At 35.4% G+C, this 13,983-nt stretch overlaps 1 protein-coding gene across 1 annotated transcript; it reads left to right on the forward strand.

Moving 5' to 3' along the window:
* The first annotated feature begins 222 nt into the window (after positions 1–222).
* Positions 223–13,557, forward strand: LOC125074985 (zinc finger protein 37-like). Its single transcript, XM_047686497.1, has 6 exons — positions 223–1,992; positions 8,328–8,622; positions 10,632–10,806; positions 11,273–11,425; positions 12,242–12,340; positions 12,841–13,557. Exons 1-6 carry the CDS (start codon positions 390–392, stop codon positions 13,069–13,071), a joined length of 2,556 nt encoding a protein of 851 aa, XP_047542453.1. The 5' UTR covers positions 223–389; the 3' UTR covers positions 13,072–13,557.
* Positions 13,558–13,983: the final 426 nt, after the last annotated feature.

The raw sequence follows: 13,983 nt of genomic DNA on the forward strand, positions 1-13,983 counted from the left end.
TATATCAGAATTAAAAAAAAAAACATTGATATAACCTGCGCAAAACTAAATGACGTGTAATATTCTGCTTATTACTAGATAGCACTCTTATCGAAATAATTAGACAGGGATAAGAAAACCACTTCTCCAATGTAGAAAAGGGATAGCAATTGTTTACATCTGTGTTGAAAGGAAAGAGTGTTATTTATGTGCTTATACATAGCAATGTCTTTATATTGGTCGGGTAACAATATACGATAGCACAGGCGTTCCCACATCAAAAATCATTTTATCGCATCGAGTGTATATGAGAATGTCAAAATGGACATCGGGGATTGTGTTTATGCAGTGTTTTTGTGTCGATCGAATTACTTTAAACTAAAACAAATCGGTTAAGTGAGTTTTTAACAATGTTGCATAATACAGGACAGTTTGGAAGCGATGTTCCAATGAACGTAAATCCTCAAACAAACATGACATCGATGAACGACAGGATGAACATTGATAATAACATAAATAATTTGGGTAAAATAGCCCATCCTCAACCTCAGCCGTCTTCTCACTTCAATCTACCGGATTACGGTACTTACGGCTTAAATATGAATACAAATTTGAGTCACTTTCAAAATTTTCACCCGATTGGCTTTCAACCGAGTAACATAGCCCCTAATCCGATGCACGACAGTTGGCAGACGAGCATGTTGCCAATGAATCTGAACATGCACAGTGATCAGCATAGTATGCTCGGCTATCAATACGGTAAGCCGGATCCTTACACCGAACACAAAGAGCACAGTGTCAATAAGACGTTGAACATACCGCAAGTCCAAACGAAGGCCTTTCACAAGCAAATGGGCATGGATGCCCACAACTATCAGTGTTACAAACCTAATTTTAGACAATACACAGATTATAGTTTACATATGAACGCTAAATCAAAACCGGACTTACATAAACAGATGGATGGTTATTCTCACTTAGATAAAGAGAGGCTCGTATCTCCGCGGCCGACGTACTACGAACAAAATATAGACTTAAGCAACAAGCCTCAGAAAATGTTGAATATCTTTTCAAGTCCATATCAAAGCCCTGAAATAAACGTACCGTTGAATAATCATGAAAATGGAGGGAACCAAGACAACCTTGATTTGAGTGCAAAATTACAGAAATATACACCTATCGTACAGAAACCTTTAAACACATACGAAGAACCGGTGTTAAGACAAGATGTTATCCCTCAAAAGACAGTTGAGCCTAGTTTCTCGGACAATCTCAATATTCCCAAACCCCAAAACCTTGAAACTAATTTGACTCCAAATTATCCCTACATTAGTTCAGATTTAGGCAAAGGGTTTTTAAAAGACCAAGATTCAAGACGACGTAGCTTGGAGAATACCGTAAAAATGATAGAAAATATTTTGTCACATTCGTCAAATTCAAGGAAGAGCGATTACATTAGTCAGGATAGCCCTTCTGACGATCGAGGCTTAACAGATAAGACTAAATCAAACTTAAGAGAATCTGAAGCATCAGTTTCAAACAGTAGTCAAGCATTGAACAGTCAATCAAATTCACCCTCACCATCGAATTACTCTAACGATGAATCAAGTCAGGAGAGTACGAATGTAAGTAACGATAAAATGGACACTGAAGATGAAAATATCACTAAAACCGATACAAATACGGAAACTGCTAATACTGATAACAGCAATAATGAAAATGACAAAGCGAAAACTGGTAAAGATAGTCAGAGTGCCAGCGACGAGGAGTCATCTGATAGTGAAGATGTTAAACCTCCTTTAATGACGGACAATAATGCATCAACAGAACATGAAATTATTATAGATAACTCTGTCATTATAAAAGTTGAAGTTGTACCGAGTATTGTCGACATGGAACATTTGAATCCATTTCACCGAGACATATTTGGTATACAGAATGAAGATGTTGCGAATAATGATATAATAGATTCTGAAAGTAGTATTAACGTGGCGAAAGAAGTTATAAGGAACGGTAAGATTATATTCATATTTATTTCAGAAAAGACATTTATGAATATGTTATGATTGACTGTCCTAGCTGGGGCAATTTATTGTGGCTATATATACCCTATAGTTGAAAGTAGAATATTTATAGCCTATTCCACAGAAAGTAGGAAAAAATATAAACAAAAATTAGATTCACGTATTTCATGCGACTTGCTAATAACTTAGCTATGTTATGCACTACAAACAGTTCTGCAATTTGCTAATAACTCGGCTATATTGTACACTACTAAGAGTTTATGATTAATATATCTTTATTTATAATACAACACTATTGCACTTTACTACTTATTTCCACTTTTATTTTACTTCCAAAATTCTGATAACGGTTTCGTCGACGTTCAAATCATTTCGCAAATCCATAGTGAATGTCATAGATTATTCAAGCTCGACCAATGATATCGCGTCAATTTGCTGTCAAATGTTGTTTATTGGGCTTTTCTCCTCTTGTGGTTGGAATAGGGTATACTTGACTATTTTTTTTTTTTTTTTTTTTTTTTTTTTTTTTTTTTTTTTTTTTTTTTTTTTTTTTTTTTTTTTTTTTTTTTTTTTTTTTTTTTTTTTTTTTTTTATTTAAACAAGCACACTTACAACATACATATTAAACATTTACAGCCAAAGCGACTATATTAAAATATCAGATATGTACGTCAATGACAAGTGCACATAACATATACAAACTACAAACAGTGTACAATTAAAAAGTCCACACATTAATTCAAAAATAAAACAAAAACATTACGCAAAAATCACAAAATAAAAACAAAAAACATCACTACATAAACTTAGGAAAACTAATTAACTTAGAGAAGAAAAAAAAAAATAGTCGACAACTTTTCGTTTGAATACATGAAACGAATCACAAAATGGGTCCAGACCTGGCAACTTTTTGGAAATTTCATTACAAAATCTTGCCAATTGCACCACGGGAGACTGGGATCCAAGATTAGTTTTAACGCGCGGGATGTGAAATGTGTTCGGAATAGAATTCCTTGGGCATTTATAAGGAACATTTAGAAGGAAGCGTTCGACTAGGCCACTGTACTGAATATCACCATTAAGTATTTTATGTAAGAAGCAAAGACTCTGCACGCATCGTCTGTCACGAAGAGACAGCATTTTGAAATGCAGAAGCCTTTGAACATATGGTTGTCTATGCGAGAACTCATTTGAATGGAAGGCAAGATGCCTAGTGAAGTTACGCTGAATACTCTCAACACGTTGAGAATGAATAGTATAAATGGGATTCCACACAATACAAGCATATTCCAATTGACTACGCACAAAAGCATTGTACAGCAAGATCTTGGTAGTCACGGAAAATCCTTTTGTGTTACGTTTGATAAAACCTAATGTTTTAGATGCTTTACCAATAATACTGGTAATATTAGAAACAAACTTTAATTGGCTATCCACCATGACACCAAGATCCATAATCTCAGTTATTTTTTGCAATTGTGCGTCGCCAATAGAATAACCTGACACAAGTGGTTTTTTTTTTCGAGAAAATCTGACATGAAAACATTTATTGATGTTGAGAGTCATAAAATTTGTTTTGCACCATTTATAAATTCTATCTACATCGTCCTGAATTATCTTAACATCTGATTGACTTCCAACCCTTCTATATATCTTTAAATCATCAGCAAATAAAGAGACTTTACATGATTTTATGTGGTTTGTGATATCATTAATAAATAATAAAAACAAAACAGGACCCAAGTGAGAACCTTGTGGTACACCCGATGTGGTAAAATAAGCATCAGATTGAAAACCATTGACCGCTACCACCTGTGATCTATAAGACAGATACGACATGAACCATTTTAGAAGAGAGCCCGAAACACCACATCGACTTAGTTTTTCAAGAAGTAACGGATGACTAACCTTGTCAAAGGCGCTGCTGAAATCGGTATAGATAGCATCTACTTCATACCCACTGTCAATATCTTGTGCTAGGTCTGAGACAAAGTTTACAAGATTGGTTTGAACCGAAAAACCGTTTCTGAACCCATGTTGGTCATTTGATATAAAGTTATTTAGATGATTATAGATTATGGGGTAAAGAAGACTTTCAAAGAGCTTAGAAAAACAAGACAGAACAGATATAGGTCGATAATTTTTAATATTTGTTAAATCACCCTTTTTATACACCGGTACAATACGCGCTTTTTTCCATTCATCGGGGAAGGTACCTTCTTCAAGAGACCGATTAAATATCATAACCAACGGTAAAGTGAGGGCCGAGCCACATCTTTTAACAAATAGAGCAGGAAGGCCATCCGGGCCTGCGCCTTTCTTATAATCAAGCAATTTTATTTTATTAAGAATGTCATTTTCAGTGAATTTTGCTTTTGATATAGTCGGAATATTAAAAGGTTCCATAAAATCATTAGAAAGTATTCCATTATTATTTGAAATCTGGGTTGAGGAAAAATGGCTGGCAAAAAGATTTGCAGTCTCATGGCCGGAATGTGCTGTTTTATCGTCCAATTTCATTAATTGAGGCAACGACGAGTTAGTTTTTTTGAGATTTTTAAAATAATTCCAAAAATATTTGGGGTTCTTGGTAATATTAGACTCAACATTCTTTTTATAGTTTTTATAACATTTGTCATATAATTTATGACAGCGAGTTCGTATGAGTTTGAATTCTAATTTATCACGTGGGTTGCCATATTTAGAAAATCTGTCATGTAATCTGTCTTTTTCAGCAAGAAGTCTGACCAGGTTCGGCTGAAACCAATGTGGAAACTTAGATCTCGATACATTTCGTTTCGGCACATATTCCTCAATGATTTTAGACAACAAATCATAGAAAGTTTTAACCATAATATTAACATTTTGACAGACGGAAAACTGATCATGCCAGTCAATCTTTTTCAATTTAGACTTAATTGACGTAAAATCACTTTTAAAATAATTAAATCCTGTACGAGTTTTTGGACGAAGATAAGACATATTAGTGAAAGAAACTTTAATCAAGAGATTTGGATGTGAAAAGTCTAATTTACTCAATAAATCAAGTGGTGAAACAACGGACACATTACAAATATTACTTATTACCAAGTCTAAAATTCTATTGTTACAATTGCTTATACAGTTAAATTGCTTTAAATCTGTTAATGTCAAGAAATCGATTAATGAGAAACCTAATGTGTTCTGATAATTTGTTGGAGACATGAAAGTAGACTCATCACAAGGACTCCAATTTATAAATCCCAGGTTGAAATCTCCCAAAATTATAACATCATTTACCTCTTCCAAGACTGAATCGACACTATCAAACCAGCATTTTAAAGAATCCAATTTAACAGGTGGGGGAAAATACACAACACAGATTGCAAGTTTTTTAGTTACTCCATGAGTCTCAATCTCAAGCACCACCCAAATAGCTTCTAAGTTATCATTGTCAAAACTTGTAATATGAAACGAGGAATAATCTCGTGACACAGCAATCATTACTCCTCCCCCATCCTTCTTAGATTCTGTTGAACATACTCTATCTTTACGGTAGACAATGTAGCGATCATCAATCCATTCGTTGTTAGTAACGTTTGAATTTAGCCAAGTTTCTGTAAAGGCAATTACTTTATAATTTGAATTAATAATATTCTTCAAAACATCATCCGTTTTAGTTCTTATGCCCCTGACATTCTGGTAATATATCTCAAGCATTTTAAAGTTGAATAGTACGCCAACATTCGATATTTATTATTTATATTATTAATTTATCACATGAAGACTATCGAAGCTTTTTATTAACTTTGCCTGGCTAAATTCGTCTTTCCTTACATATATTCTTCCATTCCGTATCCAAGTGAACCTGTATTTCATTTCTTTTGCTTTTTTACGAGTGGCTGCATGAAGAGATTTATTAAATGGAGTTAGGTGCTCAGACACAAATATTGGAGTTCGAGTACCTCCGATGCCGAGATGGTGAGAATTTAACTTATCCTGAACGTTTAATTTATTATACTTAACGACAGCTGCTAAGAGAGCATCACGGTGTTTTTGACTGCGTAATTTGACAATCACGGAGCGTGGTCTATCGCTATCTCTATTTAGTTTTGCCACCCTTGTTACATGTTGTATGTCATCAGAGGACAAAGGATTGTTAACTACTTGGGCCATATGTGAGATAATATTAGTTAAATTTTCGGACTTATGCTCCGGGATACCATTAATTTCTATGTTACACTCTCTCATATGTAATTCTACTACATTTAAACGAGTGGCAAGATCTTTAACAGTATCTTTTAAATGATCATTGTCTTTCTTTAGCTGTTCAATAATTGTAGTTTTCTCGTCTATTATGTTTTTAATCTCTTCGTATTGTTTATTTATAAAAGAAAGGTGAATCGCAAAACTCTGCTATCTGGTCATTAATGTTATTCAACTGCGCACTGACTAAGTCTTTAATGGTTGCAGTAAGTTCTTGCTTGAGTATATGGCGGAACCCTTCCTCAGTAATATAATTCTGCATTCCACTTTCGGATGCCAGCGGAGATTTGCTTTGTTTTTTACGCGTAGTAACAAATGATGTTTCATTATCGAAGTTGTTGCCGCAACTAGCATTAGTAAGACCAGAGCGAATAGGTGTATTGATATTGCCCATTTTTGGTTGTTTACTGCAACATTCGGGACACTTCCAACCATTCTTAAGTTGTAAACTCATTAGGTCATATTGTTCAGAAGACATGTTAGCACACTGAATATCATATTTCAATTTACAAGATGAACATGTCATAAATTCTTTCTTAGGTAAATTTTCGTGGCATCCAGCACAGGTCGGCATTTTTGTAGAATCCTTACTTGTTTAGATTCTTACTAATATATCATTTGAAAAAAAATATTTTGATGTATTGCGTAGGCTCGATCTCGTGTTCGCCGCGACTTGAATCCGCTACGATACCACTTGAGCTACCGAGGATGTTAATGATGTAGCGAAATTGGTGAACGCTTTTTAAAAGTAATGAGTAATTGTTAATATCTTTCTTGTAAGTGGGTATAATTGTTATTAATTCACTATCACATAAATCGTACGCACTTTTTCCTTTTATAATAAATTAACACTTATTTCGTATTCACGTATATTTAGGTTTCAATCAAAAAATTAGTTCACTTAATTGACTTCATCAGACACTTACAAAAATAAAGAGTACTGTCACTTTTTCGATGGTTTCAAACTAAGACAAGATCTTCTGTTTTTTGTTCTTTTTACTTTATTTTGTGTAAAGATAACACTGCCACATTTAATTTATATACTTAATAAAACTTTTATACGGCAAATGACTTAAAAAACATACTTTAAATCTTAAAATCGATTTTTAATAGGACACTGTTAATATTGATGCTTTAATGCAATGAACGAACATATTTAATGACTATTGCTCATTATGTATACAAATATTATATTCAGAGAGTTTAAACTCTTTAACTTTAGAATCTGCTAGATCTGTCTGTCTCTCTCTTGCACGGCCCAACCAATGAACAGAATTTGATGAAACTTTTTATTTAATTTTATTTTTAAAAAAGAAACGAGAATTAAGGAATTAATAATATTCCTAATTACGACTCCTTTTAAGCTTACCACTTGTGTTAGGAGTGGCGACAACAATAGGCCAAGGGGTCAGGGTCGATCCTGCGACTTTTTACACAGCTAGGCGGCCACTTATTTTGGTATGAACCTAGCTAGACTACTTTTACTTTAAACCTGACGACCATCCCCTAAAACGAAATCTGGTAGCTATTCAAAAGAGTAAGACAAACGAACCTTAGATTTTCATATTCCATTCAATGTGTTTCTAGCTCAACTATGTTATACTACAAATAGTTTGTGATTAATATATCTTTATTTATAATACAACAGTATTATAATCCATCTCGTGCTCGATGAAGGATAACTGCATGTGTCTAATTAGAACGATTTTCTGCCGCATACTTACCTACCGGTATTAGAGCAGCTTGGTGGAATTACCTCCAAACCTCCTCCTCAAAAGGGAGGGCAGGTTTTAACCCAGCAGTGTACCATTTGCTGTTACTTAACTTTAGTTTAAGTAAATAGATAAATATTTCCAATCTTATTTAGATGTAGTGAATCCTTAATATTTTTTAAAACACCAATGTCTATGAGTGGTGCAGATTACATCTAGGCGGTCCATTTGCCACGATAATCTTTTCCACCTTTTTCTTTATAAAAGGTAGGCAACCTGTAAAAAAGAAAAAGGTGACAAGGGCTGTCATGGCAGGAACCACTCAGAAATACCATCATCGTTATAATATTGCCGTACATAATTGCAGGTGCATCAGTAAAAGGTGCGTTTTTCGAATGTCCACACTGCAACTTGTACTTCAATCATCCGAAGCGATTCCTTATCCACACGAAGTGGCACTCCTTCGGCCTGACCAACGAGAAGAGACTGGAACTTCAGAAGGAAAAGGAGATGAGGCGCAACATGAGGAAGGAGGCGAGAGTGGTCGAGCGAATGAATCAGAGCGAGGTGACTGATGTGAATACTCCAGGACGGAAGTTCAGCTGTAAGGACTGTGATAAAGTGTTCAACGCAAAGGCCAGTTTAAAGAATCATAAACAAAGGTTCGTTTTTAATCTAATTATCTACTGGTTTCCGTTCGCGGCCTCACCGGCGTAGGGCACTTACCCCACACCTTCCCTCGCACCTATCAGGTACAGCCTAGTTTCCTTTCTTTTGCCCCTTACACACCTGGTCCATATGCTGCAAATCTGTCTACAAATTTCATAATGATCGGATGAGTAGTTAAGTGTAATGAAGAAACATATAAAGGAATATGGAGTGTTTATGCCCGTCTGCGTACAGACACAAGGGACATATCCTAGTTCTCGATAGATTATTAGTTAATTCCGGGATGAAATGCGATTCCGATATACCATATATCACGAAATAAAAACTTTTAGGTCATTTAAAGGCAATAATTAAACAATATTATCCCCAATTTTAAATCTAAAATCGTAAAAAGTATACTAATCAAGCAGTATCAATATCAGTTACTTGTCATTTCTCAAAAATATCTTAAACATTAAAAATAAGATCATTTATGTATAACAAAAATAAAAAAGAACCCAAAATTGATCCTTGTGGAACGCCCATTCTTAGTACAGATCCAAAAGACTTTATTCCATGAATAGACCCGTGAATTTTTTGATTCAAGTATAAATCAATGAGATCAAGAGCTTTACCGTTAACAACGTAATATTTTAGCTCGTACAAAAGAGTTACGTTGTAAACATAAGGCATAATATAGCGTAAATGTGAAATATAGCGATGCCATGTTAGCGATTTTGATCCTTAACACAAGTTATTAAGACGTAATATTGCATATATAGTTTTCATAACCAGTTTCGAGTCACGACAAACTCCTAAACAAACATGGGTTGTTTGTACAAATCGTTATTTGTTTATTGCGTCATAATACAATTGAACATTAATGTCTGACACAAAATTCAGCTTAGATGATATTTAATGGTTAGAGATTTGATGGTGGTCACCACTGCTCATAGATGTTGACGCTGAAACAAACATCCCTCTCTTTATTGGTAGAATATATCCAGATTTGAGAAGAACTGAAGCAAGACCTACAGTGCGTTTGTCTCCTTAGATATGAAGTATTTCTTTGTCAGTCAATCTGCAACTGTAACGCTTACTTGCTACGCCTTATCTTGAAAGTTTTAGACAATAACTTTTATAAATAATCAAAATATACTTCATTAAAGTAGGCTCTTTGATGCTCTTCAATGTTGAAAAAGACTTACTGAGCTTCTTGCCGGATCTTCTCGGTAGAATCTAAATTCCGAAGCAATGGTAGCTTCACTTAATACGGCTTTGTAGAATGACGTTTCAAAACTGCTTATAAAAGCCTACTTGTATAAAGTATATTTTGATTTTAATCTTTACGTGCACTTTACACTTTGAATCAATTTTGGATGAAGTTAAATTTAATGTGAAACTAGTATTATTATTACATTATTACATTGTACAATGCATCAGAAAAATGTCGTCAGACTTCCGGTCGGAACGAAGTATCTTCGGCTATATATTATATATTAAATAACAGAAAAACAGGAATAAAGAATCAACCGAGTTTAATTAAATTAATTAAAACAATAACAAAAAATTAGTTTAAATATTATGATATAAAACCGTATACAATAGACAGAGACAAACTGAAGGAAAAGAGAGAGAAAGGTTGACTGGAGGGGGTATGACCTTAAGATTATTCTTTAAGTGATATCTGCCAGTTCATTCTACTATAGGACGCGTTAAGGAATTTTATTACAAAGAACAAGATGATCAGAGATGGGAAATCTTTGCCCAGTTGTGGGAGATTCACAGGATATAACTCTTACTTAATTTTAATTGAAGTTATATTTCAACATATAAATATATATCACAGTAATGATACTTTCAGAATCATTTATATTTTATGGAATTTCATTTTATATTTTTATTTAAAGAAACACCATATTCTTTATTCTATTCAGGATCGGTGAGGAGGGGTGGGGGGGGGGGTGGTTGACGTTTGGTACATGTTCAGGTTGTTTCTTTACTCCAATACTTATGTTCCCAGGTATCACCCAACTCGGTCTCGAGACTGTAAGATCTGCGGTAAGACCCTCACGGGCTGGATGGCTCTGCGGGCTCACCTCGCGACCCACACCAGCGACTCCGGCTACCAGTGCAGCGACTGCCCCAAGAGATTCAAACATCCACACTCGCTGGCCAAGCATAGAGATACACACTTAGTGAGATTTTGCTACTACTGTATATTAATTTAATAATTAAGGCTATGCCAGCCTACCTACCTATTTCAAATAAAAGAGGAGGGATAGGTGGGCCTCTTATATTTAGTTTTCTTTTAAAAACATTTAATTTGAACTTTACTTATATTATAAATGCAAAAGGAACTATCTGTTTCATCTAGATGACGTTTAGTATTGAGATAGTTTGAATCCTGAGGGAATTCATGGACTATTTTTTTAATTTAACCCTCGAAGGGGTAAGATGTGGGGTTGAAGTTTTGTAAGTTTCGTACAGGTAACGCCGTTTATGCTAATTTAATTATGAGAGACCAAAGACAAGTCGTTCACGGTCATCTATCATCATCGAACCTTAAAGTCACTCAAGCGACGATAGGAGACAATAAAAGTAATAGAGACCAAAATAGTCGGTTCCGGCGTGAGTTGCCAATGCCCCAACGCTTCCCCGCAGGAGAAGACGCACGGCTGCGCGCAGTGCCCCAAGAAGTTCGGGTCGCGCGCGCTGCTCAACGTGCACATGAAGACGCACGAGCGCGTGCTGCGCGGCGCCACGTTCCGCTGCACGTACTGCGGGAAGGGCTTCTTCGAGGCCTACAGCCTGCAGGTGACAAAACTACTTACCAACGTCACGTACTAAGCACGACCCTCTCACTCTCACCACGGCCTCTAGATTCTTTATTTTCTGAACTTTTTTTTTAAATTGGGCGCTTTTGTGTTGTAGTAAAGTTTACTTTAAATAATTTTCTACGAAAAGTTATAATGTAACATTATTGATGATTTAATTTCATTTTATACTCTTCGCACCGTATCATAGGTCTATCCGAGTCGATTATTTATTAATTAGTCATTAATTTACAATCAAATGATTAGTCATTAAACTGATAAATATCATAAATCTGAGTATTATTTAAACAGCTTACAATATCGTTGATAAATATTCGGAACAATGAGGGGCCGAGGTGGGAGCCTTGTGGAACTCCAGATGTAGCGACGAATGTATAGGAGTGATATCCCCCAATAACAACATTCATTTCTCTATCTATTCAATAAGATTTCAGCCACTTACCAAAACTTCCGCATTTACCGTAGCTTTCAAGCTTATGCAGAAAAATATTATGGTCAATTACATCAAATGCTTCAGAGAAATCCGTATATTTGAAATCTTTTTGATTATTATACTCTATGCTTTCCGTCACGTCATCAATAAATAGTGTTAAGGCAGACAATGTAGATCTCGATTAAAAAAAACAGCGCTGATTCATTGATATTACAGATTTCATGTGCCATGTTAACACTGGACAAATTAATGATTCGAAAATTTTAGCAAATGTCAACAAGATACATATTGGTCTGTAATCAAGTCAAGGGAAAGTCGTGGGGCGTATAAATACTGACTTAAACAATGTTTATTCTTCAACAGGTCCATGAGCGCACCCATCGGAACGAGAGGCCGTTCCTCTGTGAGATATGCAACACCAGCTTCGGCACCAACTCCAGTCTGAAGAGGCATTTGAAAGTTGTGAGTGACCTTGGAATGTTACTTAATGATTCTCGGGTGTAGTTCAATTACGGCGCAAGAGGCGTAACATTTTGATGGTTAATATATCTTATAGCATACCTCTATTCCAACCATGAGAGGAGAAAAGCCAAATAAACAACATTTGACAGCAAATTGAAGCGATATCATTGGTCGAGAGCTTGATTAGTCTATTATATCCACTATGGATTTGCGAAAAAATGCCGTTTTTAACGTCGAAGAAACTGTTATCGGAATTTCGGAAGTAAAATTAAAGTGGTAATAAGTAGTTAAGTGTAATAGTGCTGTATTGTAAATAAATATATATTAATCACGGACTGTTTGTAGTGCGTAACATAGCTGAGTTATTAGCAAATAGCATGAAATACGTGAATCTAATTTTCGTTTATCTTTTTTCTTACTTCCATTGGAAAAGACTATACATACCATCACACCAAGCCTAGTATTTTTATCAATTTAACAAAATCATTCTCAATTTTCAGTCACACAGCACATCAAAGCCGTTCGAATGTTCGACGTGCCACCGCTCCTTCATATCGGAGGCCATCCGCGACCGCCACTCGCTGAGGAACCACGGGAACCCGGAGGACTTCAAGTTCCTCTGCAAGCAGTGCCCGTGCAAATACCTGAAGCTGAAGGATCTGAGGAAGCACATGTACAAGGTTCACCCCAAGGGCAAGAGGAAGAAAAAAGTTCAATCGGACAGCGAGTAAACTGTACACTGTCCGTTTTATTATTTATATTTAATTTGGAATGTATACGTATATATTGAAAATCGATATTGTTTTGTTTCAACAAATTTTATTAAATAGGGTTGTCTGGAGTGTTCGGTCTGATTTAGTGATCTGATCGTCTCATGAGATACTCACCGCCCACTGGCTGCAGGAGTCATGTTAAATAAAATACTTTGACCTTGAATTGACATGACATTGAGAACTATATAATCTGTGGTAGCCATTTTAATATCAGTGAATTATTATAACGGAGCTATTAGCAAGTTATTTGGAATGTTTAGATCTTAGTTTATTGTTTTTGTTTGGAGTATTATGTTAAAAGTACTGATTATATTTACTGTAACACGCATCGTAATATGTACTAAGTAATCTTAGTATATATGTTACTGTAAAAGCTCGAACTAACATCGATATGAGTTGGTATATGTAAGTATTTATTACAAAGGGGTCGTCCCTTTTGTCGTCCCTTTTTTCGGACTTTTACCATTCCAACCTAACCTTTTTTTTTCTCGCTGAAAAAACGCGTTACGCGCTTCCCCCACGTGATGGAAAGTGGGGGGGTGTGTGGGACTCCCCGGAGTCTTGGACGCCGAGTGCGCCCAGGTACGCCGGGTTTACCCACTAAAAAACCAGCGGTACCCTCTCCGTCTTTCGGCGTCCAATATACCAACCTAACCTAATCTAACATGTAAATCCTAAGATTTACCAAGTGAACGATGGTAAAAGTTCGAAACCCAAAGTTTTATGGACCTAATCGGTAAATCTTAGGTTTTACTGGAAAATCTTAAGATTTACCGTAGTTCGAGCTTTTACAGTAACATATACATGTGACATCATGGCAGAACTGTCCGGACAACTATATATTCTTATTTTGAGCTGTATGAAGGGAAT

Source organism: Vanessa atalanta, chromosome 29 (assembly GCF_905147765.1).
Source record: "Vanessa atalanta chromosome 29, ilVanAtal1.2, whole genome shotgun sequence".
Lineage (NCBI taxonomy): Eukaryota > Metazoa > Arthropoda > Insecta > Lepidoptera > Nymphalidae > Vanessa > Vanessa atalanta.